Genomic DNA, 26,076 nt, shown 5'->3' on the forward strand with positions numbered 1-26,076 from the left:
AAGCCATCTTCCCAAGGTATGGCAGAGCCAGAATTAAAGCAGGTCTGACTCCAGAGCCCAAACTCTTAAATATAATATCAAACTTCCTGTCTCCCAGATGAACTGGGGCTGGTACTTACTACTGTCACCTAGAAAAGACCTTAAGGATAAAAATAAACAAATCTTTGGTTTGAGTCTTCGAAGTATTCAGAAAGACAAAGATACTCTTAGAACTGTCCAAAAAGCTGGGCATGGTGGTGCACTCCTGTAATCCCAGCAACTCAGAAGGCTAAGGCAGGAGCATCACAAGTTCAAAACCAACCTCAGCAATTTAGCAAGGCCCTAAGCAACTTAGCAAGACCCTGCTCAAAATCCTGTCTCAACATAAAAAATTAAAAAGGGCTGGGAATGTGGCTCAGTGGTTAAGTGCCCCTGGATTCAAAACCCAGTACTAAAAAAAAAAAAAAAAAATTGTCAAAAAAAATGCCTTCCATTCTCAGAAAGAATCATCTGGAAAATATTAATGATCCCTAAAAATTATTGAGAGAGGCAAATGGATCTAGAAATGAAGGCAAGCTTACCCATTCCCCAGATGAGCCCAAATTCCCAGATTTAGCAATACCAAAGGAAGCCCACCCATTACTCCCTGTACCTGCCTAATCTCAGCAGGCTGTCACCAACAGGATCCTCATTCCACCAACAGGCAAATAATGGAAATCCTCAAGTTTGGGAGAGAAAACCAAAAATAATGCAAAAAAGGGAAAGAAAAAGTACTGAGAACAAAGCTCAACTCCTGTTTAAGTATTTACCTGCAAGTTCTGATTTTTTATGCTTCTTAAATATTCTGGCTCTAAATTAGTTTTCTTTGCTTAGTCTTAATTGTAGCTTGAATTTTCTTCAAATGGGTCTCCAATGATGTTGAAAAATGTAACTGAAAGGTCAACTTGTTCCATGGGAACTTTAGGGAGATTTCTTGACATCTTGCTCTGAAATGCTATTTTGTAACTTCATAGGATAATACTCCAGAATTAATCATGATAAAGAATTCTCCATTTTCCCTGGCAACAGGGTTCCTGGAGGGCAGGGGTGGGGGCAGCAAGAAAGATGGTACTAAGCTGGAGAGATCTCCTCATTTAGCAGCATATGCACAAAACAGGTTCCCAAATTCTACCCAGATCACTAGACTAGCACTGACGCCATCAAAATCTAAACCTGCATGTCACTCTACAACACTGTTCTTACTGATGGGGGAATGACCAGCAGGATGCTGGGAGGTAAAGAACTAGAGCAGCAAAGCAAGGGAATAGAGAAGAAATGTAAACCATAAATTAGGGCTAGAAGCCCTGCTGCTTCTCCTGCCAGGAGCTGGCAAGGAAGGCCTGAATCAAGTTTCTGAAAGGTAAGACTATGAAAGGAAAAGTTAAAATAAATGGAGAGAGAACAGAAAAAGATCAAGGAGAGAAAGAGTCTTACTGTACTAGGTTTGCAATTTGTCTTATTTCAAAGCCAAGTCTCTGAGTGTCAGATTTTTTGAGGTTTAAGAACTTTAAGCCCGCTTGGGGGGAAAAAAAAAGTCACTAATTCTCTCTGAAAGCCTCCAAATTTTGTTGTAATGGAGGGCATTTGCAAGAAACAGGATAAGTTCTTCTCAAAGAAGTACCTAGTCCTTGGTATTGTGTTTATGTGTGCATGTGTAGGAGGCACATCCCAAAGCTGTTCCCATAGCAGCCTACTATCCCATATCCAATGTACAGGTGAAGGATAAGGGTCCAGAACTGGAAGGCCTGATCCACCAAATCCTTGTGAACATAAAGATTGCAGCTGATTGTGAAGAAGTTCTCACTCAATATTTAAGTAAAGAGAAAACCAATGCAAGCCAAAATTTGATGCAAGTCTGTTTACTTTTTAATAATGACAAAAAAAACCCATCTAAAAAATTTTGTTTTAGGGGTTGGGGTTATGGCTCAGCGGTAGAGCACTCACCTTGCACATGCAAGGCCCTGAGTTCGATCCTCAGCACCTCATAAAAATAAAGTTAATTTCCACGACTACAAAATAAATAAATAAGTAAATAAATATTTTTTTAAAAGTTGTTTTAAATAGGAAGCCTAATTAGGCTTTATCAAAACTTGGGCCATCAACCCCCTGGTCAGAAGCATCTCAAGTTTTGGAGTCTGGCTGCTGTGCCTTTACATGGCATGGAATCATAAATGATACACAAATGGGTTAGAAGAGTGTAATAGTACATCTTATCCACCCCAACCGTCTTTCAACTATCAATAATAATAATAATAATAATAGCCTGGAAGAGATGGAACAAAACATACTACCTACCACCTGAACAGAAGACAGCTGTGAAATTTTCTAAAAGAAAACACTCTTTGAAGAGAAATTGCAGGAACAACATAGGGGCCAGGAAACACAGCAAGTGAGAAAAGATTAAAGGAATAGGAATCATCATTTAGCATAGAAAAGACTAAAGAGGGGAGGTGAGAGGAGGCTAAATAATGATTTTTATACTCATAGAAAGTTATTTAAGAAAGCCACTTGAGGGGCTGGGGATGTGGCTCAAGCGGTAGCGCGCTCGCCTGGCATGCGTGCGGCCCGGGTTCGATCCTCAGCAACACATACCAACAAAGATGTTGTGTCCGCCGAGAACTAAAAAAAAAAAAAAATAAAAATATAAAAAAAAAAAAAAAAAAAAAAAAGAAAGCCACTTGATGCTCTTCCAAAACTCTACTTTTGGGGCCCAGAAGCTTTTTGTCTCGGTAGTTCACAACTGAAATTTTGGCATAAAAAAGAGCAGGGGAGCTTCATTACAAGTAGACATCTAGATACGTTTAAACATAAGCTAAAGATTATTCCAGATGGACAGAGGATGGTCAACCTAACTACAGCAATAAAGATCCAGTATAGGGTAGAAGCAAGAGTGGGGAGGTATTGTCAGTCACCCCCAAAGCTAAGTCTTTCAAAGAAGGGAAATAAGCAAAGGAGAGAGTTGACAGGGATGCTGCCTGATGTTATTCACTTGAAAGACTTATAAGTAGTGACAAGTCAACAATAACTCAGTCAGGTTAGGGGAACCAAGTGCTTTGAGAAAAAGAAAAGGAGAAGGCAGCCTTCAATGATAGATGGGAAACACAGAAATGAGTGGTGACCAGTACCTGCACAGCTATAGCTCTCGAAAAACAACCTTTTCAGAAAATCAAACCAATGGCCCTGTTGTCTAACCTTGCTCCAGATACTCTCTCTTGCTCATCTGTATCCCTGGGGTTTTATGCTCTAAAGACCAGGGTTTTGAGTGCCAGTAACATTTAGGACACAGATATTTGCAAAAGTGGCTAGAATACCACCTCCTCCTTCCTCCAGGGAACTTAGAGCACTTCCCTAGCAAAGGGAAGAAAAAGGATTGCCTTGGCCTTGCCAGGTGGCCACAACAGCACTAAGCAGCACTGCCTTCAGTCTCTATGGTTCCCAAGATTACTGGCCCTGTCAAAAAGAGACTAGTTAAGCAGGTCCAGGGTCTCACTCACACGGCCAGTATTTGTCATGAAAAAACCAGGTCACTGTCAAAAAAAGAAGCATTGTCCCCTCATGTCTCATCTTGCCACCCACTCACATTTTGTGAATTTGTTTCCATCTGGCTATTGTCAATTTGTCAATTCTTGGCTAATGACCTTGTATAAGAACTTTGATAGTATTGCAAAAACTGTTGGTAGAAAAACAAAGTGAGATAAATTTGCCATGTCCTGGTGAGCTTTTGTGTTTGTTTCATTCCAAGCAAATGCATTAAAACTTGCCTCCTTATAACAGAAAACCTAAAAAAATCAATGCTTAAAGCCCAGCAACTACAAACTCCTCTTTCCAATAACAAAATACCAAGAAGAAAAAGAGCTACATAAAATGAAGCAAGGGAAAAACAGCCTCTCCTCAGAGTTTCCCAATTACTAGAGGGGTGGGGCTGGGGGAGAGCACTTAATAAATAATGAACAGGAAAGAAAATCATTTTGATTACATTTATTTAAGAAACAAAGCAATATGAATATGAACACCTGTGCACCCAAGTTCTAAGTAATAAAAGAACACATCCTCATTCACAAGCTCATTCATTCAACAAATGTTTAATCATCTACTATATGCCAAGTACTGTTCCAAGCACTAGGAATACAACTATATATAGGAGAGACAGAGTACCTCTGCTCATGGAACTTATACTCAAGTAGAGGAAAAACACAGTCAACAAGGAGCAATCAAACAAGAAAAATATCAGATAGTGATGGTTTGTATATGATTTGTTCCAGCCAAAACTCATGTTGAAACTTGGTCCCCACTGTAATGGTATTGAGAGGTGATGGCTCCCTTTGCCCCCTCTTCTCTGTACAAGTCTACTTGCTTGCATGCCCTTATACCTTCTTCCATGAGTTGAGGTAGCGTGGGGCCCTCACCAGAAGCCAAGCAGATGCTAACACCATGTTCTTAGACTTCCCAGACTCCAAAACCATAAGCCAAATAAAACTTCTATTCTTTACAAACTACCTAGTCTCAGGTATTTTGTTATAGCAACAGAAAATGGACTAAGACAAATAGTTATGTTATGATCATAACTTAAGTAGTCACTTTATGCTAGATGAAAGGGAAGGCCCTTCTTATAAATAATAATGGATCTGAAATTTGAATGAATAAGAAGCCAATTAAGATGAAAGAAAAGTATCCCAAGAAGAAGGTACAGTTGGAACAAAGACTCTCTACTCAAGGAGCAGAAAAGAGGTTCACTGTGGCCAGAACACAGAAGGCAAAAAGAGAATATAGGGGGCTGGGGATGTGGCTCAAGTGGTAGCGCGCTCGCCTGGCATGCGTGCGGCCCGGGTTCGATCCTCAGCACCACATATCAACAAAGATGTTGTGTCTGCCGAGAACTAAAAAATAAATATTAAAAATTATCTCTCCCTTTCTCTCCTCTCTCACTCTCTCTTTAAAAAAAAAAAAAAAAAGAGAATATAGGAAAGAGGATGTCAAGGCAGGCAGGGAGGAAGGGATCAGGTTTACTGGAACTCACAGAGTCAGGCCTCTGGCCTAAGATTCTGATAACACTACCATCCACATTTCTATCAATGTTTATCTTAGGTAATCTACAATAAAATCAAAATTATCTCTACAGCTCTTCTCTTCTCTTAAGCCCCCAAAAGAATCACCCTTAAAGTTCCTCTCATGGCAATGCACCTCCAAGCTCCAGCCTTCACCCATTACTCAGTTCACAAGTTGCTTCCATATTTTAAGTATTCATTATTACGGCATCCTACATCTTCATATCTCTCTCTCTCTCTCTCTCTCTCTCTCTCTCTCTCTCTCTCTCTCCCCCCCCCCTAAGGATATGTAAGTATTTCAGTTCCCTGGGCATCCTTTATTTTAAAAATCATGATAAGAAATAGTATTACTAGTAGCTGGACATGGTGGTGCACGCCTGTAAGTCCTGCAGCTCAGGAGGTTGAGACAGGAGGATTGCAAGTTCAAAGCCAGCCTCTGCAATTTAGCAAGGTCCTAAGCAACTCTGTAAGACCCTGTCTCTAAATAATTTACAAAATTGGGCTAGGGATGTAGCTCAGTGGTCGAGTGCCCCTGAGTTCAATCCTCAGTACCAAATAATAATAATAATAATAATAATAATAGCATAAGAAATAACTATTCAGGGCTGGGGCTATACCTCAGTGGCAGAGCACTTGCTTAGCATGTGTGAGGTACTGGGTTTGATCCTCAGCACCACATAAAAATAAACAAATAAAATGAAGGCATTCTGTCCATACACAATTACAAAAAAATTTTTAAAAAAAGAAATAACTATTCAAGATGGTCATCTGAAGCAAAGATACCTAATGTAACCAGGTCTGGGTTGACAGGACTCTGCTGCCTGTAGTGATTGCTGCTACTGCTGATGTTCTTTTTCAAGTCCTAGGCATTACTATACCACTTGACCTGTAAATTCTTCCTGGTCCACTTCTTGACATCACCTTAATACAGTGAGTAATCACCTTCTTTTTATATTATGTCCATTGTGCTGTTGAACAGATGATCAATATGTTCCCATTCTTCTGCCCATTGTTCTGCTCATCTGTCAGTTAGTCTGCGATAAATCATTTTTTCTTGAGATCTGCCATGCAACCCCATTGGTCTATTTCTGTCCCTGAAGTTCCTTTGGCTAGAGTGTCTAAAGGAGTCCCTGTAGTGGTGGGCAATAGCCATATCAACCAAACAGTAATGCTAAAGTGGCGGTGGTAGGGTGGGGTGAGGTGGGATGAGGCAGACCATTTAGCTGGTAGGATAAGCATTATTTGGACTGTACTGCTGGCCTGGGCTAATAGTGTATGGTTGCTTCCTTGGATGTTCTAGTGCAAAGGCTCTCTGTCAAAGCCATTTTCTTTGGTTCCATCTGGATTTCACCTCTTCATGTTTTCCTTTCCTCAATCAAGCAGCTCTGAGTCAACAGGGGAGGTAGTACTGGCATCCAGCTGTTCATGCTGGGCAAGGTATTTGGCAGGGTTCTATTTGGCCAGCCTTGTACAGTGTAGGAGCTCACACTGCAACAGAAGCAGGTTGGCTTTCAAAAATGGGATGACAAAAGGTTGTAGTGGGAAGTTAGCAGTTTGGAATGAAATTCTTCAATTGTCAGAGTTCATCAGTCCTAGCACAAGGGTGTTGCCTCTTTCTCTAATCTGCTACAAAGCACAAACTGCTACAGGATGGTAAAACTGTTTCAGCTTGCTAGTTACCATAGGCTGAGGGCAGCTGTTGATTAATCAGAGAAGAGGAAGGCCTGTTGCCAAAGCCACTGAGCAGCAAGGCAGCACCATCCAAGGTTGCAGACAAATGGCTTGTGCCACTAGTTAATGTTTTTGGTGTAAATGAGCTGGTTCTTAGAGCTCGCTGAATAGTCAGGGGCAGTGGCATGGTTGGAAGAATCAGGCTTCTTCACATCCTGTGATCGCTTTAGTCATTTCTTATTCCTTTTGTCCTGTGGCATCATTCTTCTCATCTTCTCTAGGTTTCCTCCTCATCTTCTGAACTGGCTTCATCCTTCTGGTTCCTGTTACAGACCATCACATCTTATGCAACATATATTCTGGTTTCTCCTCCAATCACATAAATCTTTAAATTTTTACATCTCATGGAACAAATTCTTCCAAGGAAGGACTCCCTCTTGCAGGAGATCTCATTACTTGCTTAGCAACTCTACCTAGATATCCCATTGACAGTTAAGTTTAGAACCAAACTCAACACCTTCCTGTGGAAATCTGTACATTTTCTTGTATTTGAATCTCTGCACTGAACATTTCCCAACTACCTGACGAAGTCCCAAATATCACAATTCTCAATACCAATTTCTTAATCTGTTTGGGCTGCTAAAACAAAACACTTTAGACTGAGTAATTTATAAATAACAAAAAATTATTGCTCACAATTCTAGAAGCCAGGAAATCTAAGATCAAAGTGCCAACTGATCCAGTGTCTGGTGAGGGCTCTTGGATTCATGGATGACACCTTCTTACTATGTCCTTAAGACAAAAAGAGCAAAGAAGCTCCCTCAGGTTCTTTTTATAAAGGCACTAATCCCATTCATAAGACAGAGCCTTATTACCTTATCACCTCCCAAAGGCCCTACCTCTTAATACCATTACCTTGGAAGCTGGGTTTCAACATATGAATTTACGAGGGACACAAATACTCAGACCATGGTATTATCATTATTCCCCATCTAGAGCTGAGAAAACTATGTGTAAGAGAAATAGAGTAACTTAACCATATCACACAACTTAAAAGTGGTGAGGCTGAGATTATAACTAGTCAACTCAAGTCCAAGGGCCATACTCCTAACCACTGTGAAAGCCTGTGCAGCACAGCCTTCCAGATGAGTAAATGAAAGGGGAAGTGGGCAAAATCTCTGGTCTAGGGTTTGAACCACCCATCTTGCAGCTGTTTGGCAGCATGTGACGCCAACCTAGTTTTCTTTATATCATAGGCCCCTCCTGTACCTCAATCTTCCTGGCTACACACTGGGAAAAACAACTCTAGCTAATTTCTATCCCTTCAGACATGGGCTACTGCCAAGAGAGAACATGTACACAGCTATAATAACCAGAATCAGAAATGTTACACAAACCACAGGTGCTAGGTTTGCTAACCTGACACACTGTATCTCAGGGAGTTGTCAATGTCAGTGGCTAAAGGGGTCCAAGGTGAAAGGGGCAACTCCTATGCAATAATGACAGCCAACAGAGGAACTGCAACACAGCAAGTTACAAAGGATTCTGTAGCTGTCAGATGTGAACAAGTGACAGGCATGAAACCTCCGGTCCTTTTTCTAGGCAGGTGGAAAGATGCCAAAAGCTGGCAGCCTAGGCGACTGTCTGCTGAGTAGCCAGGTAGCCCCAACAGTATCCTGAATATGGGCACTGAGAGAGAGAACTTGAATCAGGAAGCAAAAGGTGCTACTTTCAAAGGTAGCACCTTCAGTCTTTAGTCTGAAGACCATTTAGCTGACAAGTAATTACAGAAATGTTCCTTTTCTGATCTTCATTACTCCCTCATTAAAATCCACCCAATGTACTATCCAAGAGAGTTGACCATGATGCAAATTCAATTATCTCACCACCTAAACACAAACAACCCTTTAAAGATATCCCTGTTCCCCAGGTAAATACAAAATGCCTTGTCCGGGTTGACCAGGCCTGCCCCGCCAATCCCCCCCCAACCTCATCTTGCAACCCATCTTCTCTCATTCTCTATGCTCCAACAGTTTCAGTTCCTCTTAGAGATCCCCACTCCCACTGAGCCCCTGGAGCCTTTGCAGAGCTGGGCCTTCAGCCTGAAACACTCTTCAACCTTATGTCATCTTGCTCAACAAATATTTGCTTGTTCTTCACAATTTAACTCAAACATTACTTCCTCCAGGAAGTCTTGTTGATATCCTCTTGGCCAGAGGATCAATTCAAATCCCTATCAAATATTCTCATGCTACTTCATTCCTTTATTTTAATACACTTACTACAATTATAATTTTATATTTATGTGCATGATTATAATTTTATTAATGTCTATATTCATCAATGCACTGTAAGAAGGAAAAGATGACTTAGTATTGACTATATTTCAGGGCCTAGCATAGTATCTGGAATGTAATAGCTGTTCTATATACATTTGTTGATTGGAAGAACAAAGTTTCAGAGAGAAAGGAAATGAAGCTCTGTCAAAATCAAATGGTTCTACTTTGAGAAGCTGTTCTCCCTATGTGACCTTAAGCCAAATTATTCTTTCCCCTTCTCCCTTCCTCTTTCCCAAAATTCTCACAGAAGTTACTTTCTATGTCCAGTCATTCTTCCGGCAGGTGGTAGCCATAGTGACAAGCTGGCCAACTGCCAAAAATAGTTTAAAAAGATATCACCTTGTCTGAGTGCGCCAGGCTTCCAAAATAAAAGTCCACAGCAAAGGCCTAGTTAGAAACACAAAACTTACCCAGTAAAGACACAGAGCCAAACAACCAGCCGCCCATGCAAGGAATGAATGATCCCCAAGGTACACAGTGCTCCCAAATGACCCACCCAAAGGATAAAGGGGAAGGAGGCCACAGGGGTCTGAGACAGAAGTAGGTGTACTGCTCCCTGAAGAGATTTTAAATCCTCTTTTTTTTACTCTTTGGATAAAGAAGAGATGTACCCAAATATTAATATCAAAGTCTCCCCTGATGAGGCAGCTTCAGAGGAGGTCTACAGATCATGGCTCACAGAAACAACATCAGTACCTGAAGAAGTTCACTTAAAGCTCTAATTGAGGCCAAAATTCTCCCCTACGGAAGCAAGAGGACCTTCTCTATGCCCTTCTATTCTTTAGAATAGGCAGTGGAAGCAGGATGAGGAGAAGCAAAAGAATTTACTGAGCATCACATAATGCTGAGCATAGTGACAGGTACTTTAAAGATAGGTCAGTTAAAAGCAAACAAGAAATGGATGAGCACGCGCACAGGTAGCTGATGCTCAGCTAGGTTAAGCAACTTGTTCAATAGTTATCAAATGGCCAGCCAGTTGTTAAACCCAGGTCTCCCTGAATCCAAAGCCTCTTTTCTCCTACTTCTTTTCTCATACAAATGGATGTAACTGACATGAACTACCACTTCCTAGGTATACAAATCACAGTTCACAGAGGGATAAGACTGAATTTCCTAGAAATTCTAAATGAGCCCCCAGAAATAAAGTCTCTACCTTTCCCAGAAGCCTTTTGACACTGGTATGATAATCCTGCAGTCTGAGCACCTTGAACTGACAGATGGTGTGCTCCATCATACCATCAGAAAGAAAGCACCTACACGGTAGATAATACCAGCTGAAGACTCCATAGTTCTTTTAGCTATGTAGAGAGGGTAGCACCTCCATATCTGAAATACCAGCATCTATGCAAAGCATAGCACCCATTCATTGTGCTACAGTTCAAGGTTAACCCTTCCCCCTACACTCATTTCAGGATCTGCCTCTTATCAAAAACTATGCCAGATGATTATTATAATGATAACTATTATGCCATTATAATAAAATTACTATGCTTTTTTCTTGCACTTGACATCTGTTGGCTGATAGGTTTAACTGGTACATAAGCAATAATTACACAGTGCTTTCTCCTTTCCAACCAAGCTTCTAGCGTGACTCTTAACACTAAATTCAACTGCAACAAATGCCCGGTCCCAGCAGCAGTAGGATACATGGTTCATCTGGGCTTACCCACCATGCCTTTGATGGTCTCAGTGCCAGAAACAGGCTCCACTAGGTCCCTAATTGTTAGCACATTTCCCCACCTTCCCAGGAAGGTGACAGGATTTTGAGGAAACACCAATTAACAAATAATTTATTGTTGAAAACTCCAACAGGGCTGAAGGAGTCATACACAGGTCTCAGTATGCAGAGGTACAAGCAGTACCAAATCACAATGTCACACACCACTGAAAGAGGAGGAGGAAAGGAAAATGTATTTCTCCATTGGGAATTTTCAAATAAATGGTTCCCAGAGAGCCATTCTGCCTTCTTCCCCACACACATCTCTTGGCAAATGCCAGCAAAATTGGCAATAGGCACAGGAGCAGGGAACAGATAGCTATCTTAGGCCCCTATTTTGAAGCTGAGAAATCATCATCCTGGCTACAGGGACTCCTTTATACAGAGCCCAGCAGGGGCCAAAATGAAGTGTGGAACCCAAAGCAGAAAGCAAGTCAGGACACCTCCAGCCCCTGAATCTACCTGTCCCACTATTTATAACAAACAAGATTGAGAAAGACATGATTCTATTACTGCAGAATATCAAAATACCTGAATTACATGTTAGCCTTATTAAAGTAAAAGCAACCCACAGTGAGGCTACATAAAAAACACATATGATAAAACAAACCCTGCCAGGAGACCAAGGCTGCCCTGCTTTGTTCTCTACCCCATAATACACAGGTTGTTTTTTTTTTTTTTTTTTTAAGGCAGAGAGGGGGCAGAAGGTTATTTGAATTTAAATTACTAGCGAACACTATAATCTGTGTGCAAGGAGAAAAGGAATATTCAGGAGGCTCTTGGGACATGTGTAGCCGAGGCAGTAGTGGCCCTAAGAGCTTTCTCCTTCATCCTCAGCTCGCTGCTCTCATCATTTGGGATAGTCAAGCCAGCAGGCAAGGCCCATGCAGCACAAAGAGGCACTGTCCCCTAGGTCTAGGGAGAAGATTGCTCTCTGAGAAGGAAATTAACATGAAGCAGCACAGAATGAACAAGTCCAGTCACCCACAGAAATAACCTATCTGAGGATGGGGTTTGAGAGAGAAGTTACTAAAGTCAAAAACCACATCTGTCTCATTCACCACCATATTCCCATGGATAAACAAGATTTGGCTCAGCAAATAACTATAAACTGAATGGAAACCAGAAAGACTCCCTGGCTTGGGATTCACTGATGAGAGCTAGAATCTGTTATCTGGGATAGAAGGACTGTGGTCTATCCAAGCATGGTGACATGCCTATAAACCTAGCAACTTGGGAGGCTGAGGTAGGAGGATTGCAAGTTTGGATCAATCTTGACAATTTAGCAAGACATTCTCTGAAAAAATAAAGTGGAAGGGAGTGTGGCTTAGTGGTAAAGAACCCCTGGGTTCAATCTCTAATACTACCAAAAAAAAAAAAAGTCGGGGGGAATCATCTTCTGCAAAAAATACATACAGAGGAACCTAGAAAATAAAAATTAGCATCTCCAATACCTAGTTCTCTAACAGAATGACAAGGATATTCTGGTCAGGTTAAAGATACAGCCTTAGAAGGATAATATAGAGAGAAGAGGAAAAGGAAAGAAAGAGAAAAACAAGTACAGCAAAACATTTATTGAGTGCTTACATATATTAGATGTATTATTATCACTACATCTGAAAACCCAGGAGGCAATAGGTACAGAGAGGCTAAATTAGCTTCTGAAGAAAGAAACAGGAACAGAGAGGTTAAATAAGCTTCTGAAATCTCACAGCTAGTACTTAAATTTGAGTGCAGATGATGCTAATACCCAAAACTTTTCCACCATATTTGCCTTGATAAGATGGCTTCCCACCTAGCCTCTTCTGTACAGGACAGAATGTTCTTTCCCATCCACACAATCATCTTGTAGTCATGGTCCTTAGAGTGAGTTAGTTAACTGGAAGTATGCCTTGATGGGTTCTTATTAATTCTAGTTTCTGAGAAATCTCCTGGAACTTAAATCTGGGTAAACCAGCTGCATTTCCAGGGCTAGAAAACTGCCCACCTGAAGGCCCTGAGTAAGCCAACAGCTGGTATATCTCTCTATAGCTCTCTCTGGCACAGCACAGGTCAGGGGTGGGAAAGGAAAGAATGGAATACAACCTCTACATGCTCAAGTTTTCTTCAGAGATTGAAAAAGAGCCTCCCCAACTCAGAGATGTGTCAATAATGCACAGACTGCTCTTTAAAGACTTCTAAATTCTGATTAAAGTACACATTGCAAAGGTGAAAAGTCTTAGCTTTCTTCCTAGTCTTGAGAAGCAAATGAGCCTTCCCTCCATGGTGCCACTGCTTCCCTGAAGTTTTCAGAGACCTTCTATACCCTTGACCTCAGGGACAGCAGAGTTATAAAGGGGAGAGTGATTTTCTTTTCTTTTTTTTTTTAATATTTTTTAGTTGTAGATAGACACAATACCTTTATCTTATTTATTTTTATGTGGTGCTAAGGATTGAACCAACTGCCTCACAAATGCTAGGCAAGCACTCCACCACTGAGCCATAATCCCAGCAATTTTCAATGTTATAGTCAAAGTAATAGGAATGAGGTTCAGCTAGTGCTCCTCTGAGAGGTGAATACCCTGGACAAACTCAGGGAAAACCAGTAGGACTAAAACACATTGTCTCCCAAGGTTGTCTGTATCCTGTAATGAGAACTTTCGCCAGTCTTAAAAAAAAAAAAAATCTTTTTAAACCTAGGGAAGCTGATAATTCACCCAGGTGCACAACAGCTGCTGGGAAGACCTATGGGAAGGGGCCACCCGGCAAAGGCAGTCTGTGTGTGGTGAAGAGGGTCTCTAAGGAATGCCCTACATGCCAAGCCATATGTTGTCAGGATATTAATCCAAACCCATCTTGCACACTTTACAATGTTTATTCTCTGGGACACAGAGCATTAAATTATATCCAAGGACTACATGAGTCCTTCCAATTCTATTCCACACTTACTTCTTTGCTAAAAAGATTTGTAACCTGGAAACAAAGCCCTCTGCCTAATAGCAGCAATAATTCTCAGCAAAGAATAGGAAACCAGATTGTTAATTCAAACTCCCCTAAAAGATATTGCCCAATGGAGTGTTAGCTTTAGCCCATCTAGAAAACAGAGAAACCTATTATTGATCCCTCGGTTTGTTTTTGTTGTTTTTCCAGAGAAGATAGGCCTATGTAATTTAGAGTACCGAAAAGTGGTGGGCTCAACCCAAAAGAGAAAAGAGACAACATCGGACCTCCATTTCTATTCCAACTAAAACCTCTCTAAAACCCAGAAATTTAAAAAAAAAAATCAAACAGAGAAGACTACCTTCCTGCCAAAAGAATTAAGAGAAAGGAGCAAGAATATGAGGTAAGGCTACCTTGATTAGTCACAACCCTACCCCGGCTATCTGTATGATTCTAAGAGAGTCATTTAGACTCTTCAACCCTTGATTTATTAATATAAAATAGAGATGTTGTAAGGATAAGATAAAACACTATATTTGATGGGGCTGGGATTATGGCTCAGTGGTAGAGCGCTCGCCTAGCACATGCAAGGCCCTGGGTTCGATCCTCAGCACCACATAAAAATAAATAAATAAATAAAGGTATTGGGTCCAACTACAACTAAAAAATAAATTTTAAAAAAAATACTATATTTGAAAGCCCTTTGTAAACAGTATAGTTTGAAAACAGTGAAACTGTTTGAATGTACTTTAGGGCTGATAATTATTCCAAAGACCCCTGGCAAGAAACCCTTAGACTCTTCATGGAAATGGAGAGGCAAAGCTGTCACCTCTGAGAAGCAATCTAGTGACTGAGGGAAGGTATTTACAGAGAAACTAACACCTCAGAGGAGTAAAATGAGGACACAGTGAAATCCAAAGAGGAGACCATACACAGATCAGTACAAGTATGTTAAAAAAATAATAATGAGGGCTGGGGACATAGCTCAGTTGGTAGAGTGTTTGCTTTGCATGCACAAGGCCCTGGGTTCAATCCCCAGTACCATAATAATAATAATAATAATAATAATAATAATAATAATCAGGGTGCGGTGGCACACACCTATAATCCCAATGGCTCAGGAGGCTGAGACAATAGAACTGCAAGTTCAAAGCCAGCCTCAGCAATGGCAAAGCACGAAGCAACTCTGTGAGACCCTGTCTCTAAATAAAACACAGCGTGTGTGAAGCCCTGGGTTCAATCCTCAGAATCAAAATAATAATAATAATAATAATAATAATAGTTCAAATTTGAAAAGGTACATCAGTGAAAAATCAGTCTCCCTCATCCCCCATTTCTTCCCAAACCTCTCACCAGAGAAAGTCTGTTTTCAGTTTCTCATATGTTCTTCCAGAGATACTCTAGTTGGCTAGTTTCTGACTCAGATGGGAATTCCACTGGTGACAATGCTCTCAGACCTGGAAGGTAAGGCCAAGCAAATAAGCACTGCTGGGGGCACTTTGGGACTAAGAAAAGAATGAGAGAGCCAAAGGATAAGACATCACCCTGCAAAAGGTTCTGTGGAGGTACAGACTCCCTTCTAGTTATTATACTGCTATAACCTCTGGCTGGCCAAATTTGGATGGTAATTTTATATAATATATTGCCCTTTCAGTTGCATTTGTTCACCCAGAGCTCTGTCTCAGAGATAATATTAACAGGAATGATCTTTGGGAGCTTATGCTATATCAACCTGACCACCACACGTTGCTGTGAGTAACCAGAAACAGTAACCACCACCAAACCTACCTCAGCAGAGACTAGGAAGAAGGATAAAATGCACAGAAATCCTAGGTTCCCCATCTTTCTAGGGACAAAAAGTTACTTTTCACAGACCAGTGAAAAACAAGGAAGAATAGAATGAAGCACAGTCCTTAGATGATGTTCTACACTCAACCAGAGCCAAACTTTTGTCAAAACTCCCTCAAAAACTTTCAGGTTATATCTCTTTATCTTCCACAAGGAACTCAAATATGTAAAATTCTAGGTTGCAAATGGGTAGTCTATAGGTCTAATCTGGGCCATAAACATGCTTTGGTTATCCCTGAGTATCTCACAAAAATCTAGATTTTTGGCTTCTCTTGTAATAAGAAATTACGAGGCCACTAGAGCCATGTTCACTCAGGACAATGACAGGCTTAGTAACAGATGCCCCCCATGAAGCAACTGAGCACTTAATTTTGACACAGGTCTACCATTCCCTGTTACTTTACACTCTATGTTCACCACTTAGCCCTGAAAACATCTGAGTTGGAGACTCACAGGCCAGTGAGTGACAGAGGAGGCTGAACAACTGGCAGGTACATAAGCTAACCAAATAGCAGGACTCTTGCATTTACAAGCACTTACCAAACACCCTCTCCATGCCAAGAACTGTGCCAGGGAATGGGTACCCAATGAGAAAAGAGGTATGCCATCTCTGTCTTCCAAGAACTTCTAATCTAGTTAGGAGCATAAGATATATTCTAAGGCATTCAATTGCTTCTGATATGAAGGGCTCTCAGAGTGGAGCATGCTAAATTCACTATGGCTGGGGATCAAGGAATACTTCAGGGAAAAAGTAAGATTTCAACAGAATTATTACCATTTCTCATTTTTTCATGAATTTATGGTATCTATATTATACCCTACTTTATGCTAGGGAACCCATAATAAAACATAGCCCATGTCCTTGAGCTGCTCATATAATAGAAGACAACTAACCAGAATACAGTGTGCTGAATTCTATAATCAAGGTGTTGCTATGGAGACATGGGAGGTAACAAGGTTCACTCAAGAAGGTAGATGTGGCAAAAAGTAGGGTACAAGATGAGAAACCTGTGGGCAAAAGAATTGGCAGAGACACAAACATGAAGCACGCTTAAGAGGACCACATGTACCAGTTATCGGGAATAAAGGGGATACATGAGTAACAATACAGAATATAATTAAAGTGGCAGAAAAGGGACTTGCTGCTATAGGCTTTGGAACACCAAGATAATCTGACACTTTTAAAATGTATTCAAGCTGAGCATTGGAACAAACCTATAATCCCAGTGACTCGGGAGACTGAGGCAGGAGGATTGCAAGTTTGAGGACAGTCTTAGCAACTGACCTACATCCCCAGCCCTATTTTTTTTTTAAGACAAAGACTCTCAAAATAAAAAGGGCTGGGGATATAGCTCAGGAACTGGTGGGTACCAACAGTATTCAGCACTGAATATAGGAAGACCTAAAGTGGCAGTTTATATACACTGCCCTAGAGGAATCTGAAGTGGGAAATAGGAAAAAGTGACTACAAACACAGCACAGAAGTAATAAGACCAAGAAATATATTAAAGAGCTCATAAAAAAAATTAATAAGACAATGGTATTTCTTTGAAAACACTCTAATTCCTACTTTTTACCAAATCAGACTGGCATTCCCACAAAATAATGAACTTCTACCTTTTTGTTTCATTCAAAGGAATAGGTATATGTAAAGGCTATAGTTATGGTGCTCAGATTTGTAAAAACCCAGTTTGAGATTAGTGTAATGGGATAGGCTTCAGGGACTTTTTCCCCACCCCCATTCCCACTGCACCAGTTTCTCTTAAAGAGAAAGTCAACTTTCACACAAAACCCATTTCAGTATATCTGTGCCTCCCTGATCTTGCACAAGAACCAGAAATGGGCATACAAATCAGAGGAAATCTGGAACAGAAGTGAAAGTTTCCCTAATGATCCAAGTGCTTTCCAACTGGCTAAAGAACAGAAAAGAGAGACAAGGAGAACTACTCAGTATCAGAGGGTCCCATGCAGGCTCTGAACAGGCCATCCCTGTTCCAATAAAACCCCGTATCAGTCACTATCCAGGAAACAGAGCCTGCTAGCTTACCTACCCATTAGAGAGAACCCAGGCAAGATAAGAATTGACCCAAGTAGAAGATGACAGGAAAGCTACAATGTTCCATGCTATTCACTACTGATAACAGCAAGCACTTACATTGTGCCAGAGGAAGCACTTTCCACATATATTCTCTCAATTAATTCTTAAGACAGATACAAAAATAGGTATTCCTGTTCTCTAAATCATGAAATTAAGGCTCAGAGAAAATAAGCCTTACAATCTGAGAGCTAGAAAGTAGTTAGCAAGAAATGAACCCAAGTGAGTTTGGCTCCAAAGTGTTTTTAAACCAGGCTGACATATATTCATTCTTTTTCTTTAGAGATGTATTCAAGGTTTGCTTGAGTCACAAGATCCACTTGTACATATGGCCCCAATTTTTTTTTTTTTTACAAAAAAAACACAGTTATTTGGCCTGAGTATTATTTCTTTGTTTCTAATGTTTTAAAAGACATCAAATCCCCTGAGGTAAGAGCAAAAAGAAAGACACTTCAGAGTGGTACAGCACTTACCTAGCACACATGAGGCACTGGGTTCAATCCCCAACACCACATAAAAATAAACAAATAAATAAAGGTATCGTGTCTATCTACAACTAAAAAAAATTTAAAAAGAAAAGAAAGACACTTCAACATAAGTTGGCATCTTGAAAATAGGAAAGCAGGCTGCCCTCCCTACCCTGGAGATGCCTCCACGGGAGCCCACCCTGCCACTCCATTACTAGGGATTGAACCCAGAGGTGTTATAACACTGACCTACATTCCCAGCCCTAATTTTTTTTTTTAAGACAAAGACTCATTAAATTGCCCAGGCTAGCCTCAAACATTGTTGCAATCCTCCTATTTCAACCCTGCCAAGTAGCTGGGATTACAAATTTGCACCACTGCATCCAGCATTCCCCTAGTGATTTCTAGCTGCAAAAGCATCTTGCTTCTTTACATCACTTTAAACAATTCTAACAACTTTTACAACCATCTTCTGTGAGCCCCCTATCTTGTATCTAACAATAAAGTCTCACTAATATGGGTGCCCTTCACTTCTTAGTAACTTAGTTTTGACATCAGTTAAAAAAAAATAATAATCCAGGCTGGGGATGCGGCTCATGTGGTAGTGCGCTCGCCTGGCATACATGCCGCCTAGGTTCGATCCTCAGCACCACATACAAACAAAGATGTTGTGTCCCCCGAAAACTAAAAAATAAATATTAAAATTCTCTCTCTCTCTCTCTCTCTCTCTCTCTCTCTCTCTCTCAAAAAAAAATAATAATAATCCATCAAATGCAAAACTGAGGCAGTGAACAAATTATAAGGGTATTCTCCTGACTTTTCACTCAAAAAATTATAAACAGCCATTCCTTGATGCAGAACCACAACCAGTTCTAATGTTTGGAAGGAATAAAGACTTCTATGATTATCTCTTCCAGCCACAAAGCACCTTGTAGCAGCTGGGCCCGAGGATGGAGACTTCACTTCATAAATACAGTCATAACCAACTCCCCATGAGTATGAGACTGGGAAGGTAGTAAGCATGAAGTCAACCTTAAATACCTTGCTGAAAAGCTGCCCCTAAAGCTTCCAATACCTACTACCCACTGGACTTGAAGCATGACCAATCAATACTGTCAGTATTGATTGTCCTACTTTGTTACTTCTATTGGACTAAAGCCTGCTCATTTTCTAGGATTTGGTCAGACAGCTGCTGCCGCCTTGGGAGCCTCTCAGAAATTAGAAACATTTAAGCATGAGACTATCCCCAAAGTTTAAAAGAAAAAAAAAATCTGTTTAAAAGTTCACTGGAGGCCAGGTCATAGCACAAGCCTGAAATCCCAGAGGCTTGGGAGGCTGAGGCAGGAGGATCGCAAGTTCAAAGATAGCCTAAGCAACTTAGCAAGGCCCTAAGCAATTCAGTGAAACCCGGTCTCTAAATAAAATATTTTTTAAAAGGCTTGGGATGTGGCTCAGTACCCCCACCTCCAAAATAAAAAACTTAAAAGTTCACTGGAAAGCCAGATACAATGTTCCATGCCTGTAATCCCAGCAATTCAGAAGGCTGAGACAGGAGGATAGCAGGTTCAAGGACAACCTCAGCAGCCTAGTGAGACACTTATTTCAAAATAAAAAGGGGGCTGAGAAGGGAAGGGAAGAGGCATGGGGTTAGAAATGATGGTGGAATGTGATGCACATTATTATCCAAAGTACATGTATGAAGACACAAATTGGTGTGAATATACTTTGTATACAACCAGAGATATGAAAAGTTGTGCTCTATATGTGTAATAAGAAATGTAATGCATTTTGCCGTCATATATAAATTTAAAATTAATTTAAAAAAGAAAAATTTAGAATACTAAAAAAAAATAAAATAAAATACAAAGGGCTGAGGATATAACTCAGTGGTAGAGCACCCCTGAGTTCAAACCCCAGGACCACAAAAAAAAAAAAAAAAAATCCACTGGCATCAGTCTTCCTTACCAGAATTTTTTTGAATGCATCTCAGATTCTTCTTCCAGTTTCTATCATTATTTCCCCTCACAAGACAGAAGGGGCAAATTATTTGTGGAGAGAAAAGTGTCTATATGTAGAGATCAGTTCACCAAATGCTGATAGTCCTCTGCCTGTAATGATAATAAGTGGTAATTAAAAGGCATAATCAAGAAACTGGGGTTGTGGCTCAAGTGGTAGAGTGCTTATCTAGCACATGTGAAGCAGTGGGTTCGATCCTCAGCACCACATTAAAAAAAATAAGGATATTTTTAAAAAGACATAATCAAGAACTTCTCAGTCACAACAGGGCCATCAAGCAGCCTCAGAAACATACCCCTCCTTGGGCCTGGGTTTTGGCTCAGTGGTAGAGCACTTGCCTAGCATACACGAGGCACTGGGTTCAATCCCCAGCACCACAGGGGAAAAAAAAAAAAAAAAAAAGTACAGTACCCCTCAGTTCAACTGAGGGCAATTCCAGCCTCTTTGAAGAGTAAAAATCATCTCTCCCCACTCCACTCTCTTCATTTCTTCTCTGACTCCTTTCACAGCATTAGTGTTTAAAGAATAACTCCAGAAAGAGAAAACTTCTATTTTGAATTATTAGGAACATCTATATGCAAAGCATAAGTGTCACTCTTAATAATACACATAATACACAATAATACACATACAAATAATCACAAACATCCAAAAGCTAAGTTTACCAGACCTTTTTGGTTTTACCCTGTAGAAAACGTACTCAGTGATTACAAACAACTCAGCAAGTTGGAAAATGGAACAAGCAGGGGAAAACTCACAGCTTTGACACTCCTAAAGGCAAGCAGCTTAATCCTTTCCATGATAACCCTTAGCTACACTAGCCATCTAACAAAAAGGCCCAGACAGCAAAGGGTGACGAAGGTACTAGCCCCAAGGTATCTCCAATCTTGAAAACACAATCATCTCTTCAACATCAGGGATTCTCTTTTGAATTAGTATCTCCCAACATCTTCCACAGGGTCTGGCACCTACTAGGGCCTCAAGAAAAGTGAGTGAGCTAGGTGTAGTGGCACATACCTGTAATCCAGCAGTTTGGAAGGCTGAGGCAAGAGAATCAAAGGTTCAAAGCCAGCTCCTAGTGAAATTTTGTCTCAAAAAATAAAAAAGGGAATGTAACTCAGTGGTTAAGTGCCTGTGTGTTCAATCCCTGGTACCAAAAAAAAAGAAAAAAGAAAACTGAGCTAAGTGGTCAAATATCCTGCTAATGATGCAATTTCACAGGGTGGAAATATAGGAGCACTCATGGAGTGGTACACCATGCAATGGAAAAATCTTTGGAGCCATAGCTAGGTTTAAATTCTGACTGCTAACAAGCTTTTGTTGTTGTTTTTATTGTAGTTGAGTACAATATCTTTATTTTATTTATTTATTTTTATGTGACGATCGAACCCAGGGCCTCGCACGTACTATTGAGCCACAACCCCAGCCCTGCAGCAAGCTTTTTAACATTGACAAATCACTTAATCTCACTAAATCTGTTTCTTCATCTATAAAATGAGGAATAATACCAACTGTCATATAAGGTAGGTAAAAAGTATAGATAACATTCCTCTGCTTTCACTAGTTTGCTATTTGAAGCACTGAAAAAGCTTACAATGAGAGTTATTTCTAGGTGAAAAAAAGATCTTGATGATTATGTTAGAGAAATGATATAGGATATCATAATGAAGATAGTAAAAATTGATTCTTGGTAGAAAAAAATATTAGATATTATAATAGTGTGTGGCCATCAAAAGGGCCACAATAAACAAACAGATACACAGCATATCTTTGGTAGTAAAATTTCATGGAGGGATAGGCAATTGCGGCGGGGGGGGGGTGTCTGAAAAAATGATAATGAGCAAAAGCTTAAGAAACACTTGATTAGGGGCTGGGGTTATTAGTGATACAGCGTTTGCCCTAGGATGTGTGAAGCACTGGGTTCAATCCTCAGCACCACATACAAATAAATAAATAAAGGCATTATGTCCATTTACAACTAAAAAATTGAAAAAGGAAACACTTGCTTAGATGAGCTCAAAAGGATTGATCCAATAGTGCATAGTGATCAAGTTCATTAATTTGTATAATGATCATGGATAGGATGACCAATTTGTCTCAGTTTTCCCTGGACTTCCCTGATACAGGCACAGAAAGTCTCACATCTGGGCAATCCCTCTATCCTGGAATTGTTCACCTTTCCCATGGAAAATATCAATGAAGGCATTCCCATTTCACAAATGAGATCACCAAGAAACCTGGTAGATGTCATGAAGGACTCAATGCACTTCAGCAGCATTCCTGAGATAAGACTGGTATTTTCCAATTGCCCAGATATATGCACAGAGCTCTTTCCCCCTGAACCCCAAGGTTTTGGAATAGAATGTTACTTGTCCATTGTCTACGCCACTTCCTTTTTATCACCAAGTCCAAGGGCAATATTAGGAGAATAAGGACAGACACAGCCAGTCACAAGGATCACATCCTTGTCTATGAGCTTCCTGGTGGAACCGAAGGAACTACAAGACTGGGCTGAACGATGTTCTGTTGCTGCTGGATTCTCCCTGTAACCAGGATAGAAAACTGCATAAATGAGAACCCAGTTATAAACTCCTCACAAGCCAGGAATACTCCATGAGGTCTCCACATGCATCTAAACAGACAGAATCTTTGATAAGGTTTTTGTCCCAAACTCAGTTATTTTTGGTGCTAGAAATCAGGGGTTACCCAAAGTCTCACCTGAATGAGACTATTTGCCTCTTTCCCTACATGTACTGAAACTCCTGGTAAAAGTAAATGAAGAAAAGGGTAGGACATCCTCTCTTTAAACCACATATAATTAAAATATGATGCTCTGCTGTAGAAGACTAAGGCTTACAGCTTTTTTTTAAATATTTTTTAGTTGTTGATGGACCTTTATTTATTTTTTATTTTTTTAATTTTTTTTGAGAGAGACAGAATTTTTTCATATTTATTTTTCAGTTTTCGGCAGACCCAACATCTTTGTTTGCATGTGGTGCTGAGGATCCAAACCCGGGCCGCACGCACGCCAGGCAAGCGTGCTACCGCTTGACCACATCCCCAGCCCCTAAGGCTTGCAGCTTAATGCCGACTCAGAGAAGGATAAAGTATTCATCCTTGCTTAGAAAAGATTAGCTCCACAAGGACAGGTCTCCAAATTGACACCAAATCCAGGAGTTAGAGATGCCTCTGCTACAGAGCATGATCTGGGCACCAGTAGAGGCCCCAGAGAAAAATTCTCAGGAATACATGACCAAAGAGCTAGCATTGTAAGAATGTTCCGGATTAGCTCTCCAAAAAAAAAGGCTTACTCCACAAGAGACTGGCAGACAGCCTCTGCAGCACAGCTTCACTTAGAAAAAGACAGAAAATGAAGAAAAAGGCAAGAGGCAGGATAAGCAGGTCAGAGTATTAATTTATAAACATGCAAAAGAGAATCCACCTATTTGAGAAAAGGTATAACAACTTCCCTTTAGAGACTGTCATGTTCTTCTGAATTAATAGCAACTCCTTATTCTTTGAGAAGGAAACAAACATTTATTGCATTCCTGTGTCCCAAGAGTTTTCATATGTAATGCCCCATTTAACTGTCTTTTTAAGTATTCCCATTTTATGCAGTAGAAAACTGCTGCTAAGGGGTGAAGTAACTTGCTCAAGGTCTTATGGCTACTAAGCGGTAGACTCAGAACTAAAACCCATGTTCACCACACTCCAGAAATCTGTTATGTCCACTTCTTAAAAAAAAAAAAAAAAAAAAAAAAAAAAGGTTAATTCATCTGAAGACAAGTCAGGTGACAAGATTGCTTAACCATGTCATTTGGAAATTTAAAGCAAAAAATCTCTCTGAAAACAATTCCAGAAGTGAGCTACTACTTCGGAAAATGGCCCTCTCTCTTAGGTGATGCCTCCCCTAACCCTCACAACCCACATCACTCTAAAGGAGAACAACATTGGAGGATTAAGTTCTGGTGTATTTGTTATCATAAAATACATTGTTACTTTTCAGCTTTACTCAGTCTTTTTTCCTGCTGATGAAACACACCAGTACTCAAAGTTGACACCAAAAGAGAAGCAAGTTAACAATTGGCCTTCAGAAAACAGCAGGAAAGAGGTAGAAAACAGATATCAAAGTACCAAGCAATTTTTCATTCATGGTTTGCCATATGTCTAACACATTCCCCATTCCCATCATCTGTAAAATGGGGACAATCTTTTTTATTGCCAATTTCATCGGTATATGTATTAATTAGCAAATTAAACTCACTAAATATTTGAAAAAAAAGTTAAGATAAATCTGGTGTGGCAAAACTATCTTTAAAAATCCAAAGCAAGGGTTTGGGGTTGTGGCTCAGTGGTAGAGTGCTCGCCTAGCATGTTCAATTCTCAGCACCACATATAATAAATAAAAAAAATGTCCATCAACAACTTTTAAAAAAATCCTTTTTTTAAAAAAAGGTCCAAAGATGAGTAGCCTGTAATCTCATCTACTTGGGATCCTGAAGCAAAAAGATCACAATTTCAAAGTCAACCTTCACAACTTTACTAAGCCCATCTTCAAAAAAAAAGTATATGGGATCGTGGTTCTGTGGCAGAATTGCTCTGGATTCCACCCTCTACCCCCTACCAAAAAAAAAAAAAAAAAAACCCAAAGGCCATGTTCTCAAGTGAAACCACAGACCAAGTTCTGACCCATGTTACACAAATATCAATTTTTTTTTATTTTTCAGTTGTTGATGGACATTTATTTATATGTGATGCTGAGAATCAAACCCAGTGCCTCATACATGCCAGGCAAGCACTCTACCACTGAGCTATAACCCCAGCCCCCAAATATCAATCTTAATATCAGTACACCCTGGCTTCCATTAAACTTATCCAGTCCCCAAGTGCAGATATGCTTCCATGGGAAAAGAAAAAAACTGGGGGTTCAGGGAAAGCTAAAAAAAGACACACAAAACATCTTTCACACTGTCACAACAAACACTGTTACTATCTGTAAACACAGCAGTTTCTTCTCAGCAAATATGGAGGATTCACTTTCCTCCTGCCTACCTAGTCTCTGTTAATCTAACCTCCTTCCATTACTCAAAGCAGCTGCAGTTCTGCTTTGTTTTATTGAGATGGGAAAGCCAGCTGGACTTCAATCAAAGCCAGGCATTTTAAAACATTAGAAAACTGACCTTACATGAGTCATATATATGTGTGTGTATATATATGTGTATATGTGTGTGACCTTACATGAGATGGGTCATATATGTGTGTGTATATATATGTATGTGTGTGTATGTGTGTGTGTGTGTATATATATATATATATATTTTTTTTTTTTTTTTTTTTAAAGATATCAGTCTTCCAGCTCTTCCAGTGCAAAGGAAGCCCCTCCTGGCTTCTTGGCCTTCTTTCCTGATGCCTGGCCTTTCCCATCCTGACGCTCATTCCAGCAGCTCATCCTCCTGCCTTTTGAAGCAGAGTTTCTCAAAGCAAGGATTCCAGGACCACCTGAATGAGAACCACCTGAGATGGGGACTACAGATGCCCATGAACCATCTTTTCCAAAGTGCCTTAAGGTAAAATACAGGGATTATGCACAAATTCCCTAGGTGATTTCAAACACACCAAAGTCTGTAACCTCTACGTTAAAGACAGATCTTCCAACTGCCAGGACCAAGGAAATCACGCAATAGGAGAGTAGAAATACTAAGCTGACAAGGCTCAATTTCACAGGGTGAAGACACACAGAGGACTCTGTCAAAAACCAAAATGTCAATACTTGGAGGGGCCTTGGAGATCAACACCTAATCCACCCTTTCTTTGGGACAGATGAGTAAAACTGAGACAGGGACAAAGAGGATAGGGATCAAATAAACTAAGATGCAGAGCCAAAAGCCAGACTGCGACTCCCACTGCCTCATCTCCTGGTGTTGTAGGGGGTCACTGGAGA

General features: G+C 40.3%; 1 protein-coding gene, 1 long non-coding RNA gene, 1 other non-coding gene and 1 pseudogene across 4 annotated transcripts in view; 2 read left to right on the plus strand and 2 right to left on the minus strand.

The window, feature by feature from the left end:
* Window positions 1-26,076, minus strand: part of Sil1 (SIL1 nucleotide exchange factor) — a 253,723-nt gene that overhangs the window by 227,267 nt on the left and 380 nt on the right. The window contains exon 2 of one of the 2 annotated variants that reach the window (XM_077800745.1): window positions 20,085-20,227. The exons of the other annotated variant lie outside the window; for it this stretch is intronic. Coding sequence (XP_077656871.1) covers window positions 20,085-20,104 — 20 coding nt within the window. The 5' untranslated portion in view covers window positions 20,105-20,227. The remainder of the gene's footprint in view (window positions 1-20,084; window positions 20,228-26,076) is intronic. 2 annotated transcript variants of the gene reach the window in all.
* Window positions 1-26,076, plus strand: part of LOC113191506 (uncharacterized) — a 283,383-nt gene that overhangs the window by 192,782 nt on the left and 64,525 nt on the right. The window lies entirely within an intron of this gene.
* LOC113191494 (protein CBFA2T1 pseudogene) lies at window positions 5,815-9,344 on the minus strand (annotated as a pseudogene).
* Window positions 14,685-14,753, plus strand: Trnaa-ugc (transfer RNA alanine (anticodon UGC)). The gene has a single exon. It is a non-coding gene; the product is annotated as a tRNA-Ala (tRNA).

Source organism: Urocitellus parryii, chromosome 1 (genome assembly GCF_045843805.1).
Source record: "Urocitellus parryii isolate mUroPar1 chromosome 1, mUroPar1.hap1, whole genome shotgun sequence".
Taxonomy (NCBI): Eukaryota; Metazoa; Chordata; class Mammalia; order Rodentia; family Sciuridae; genus Urocitellus; species Urocitellus parryii.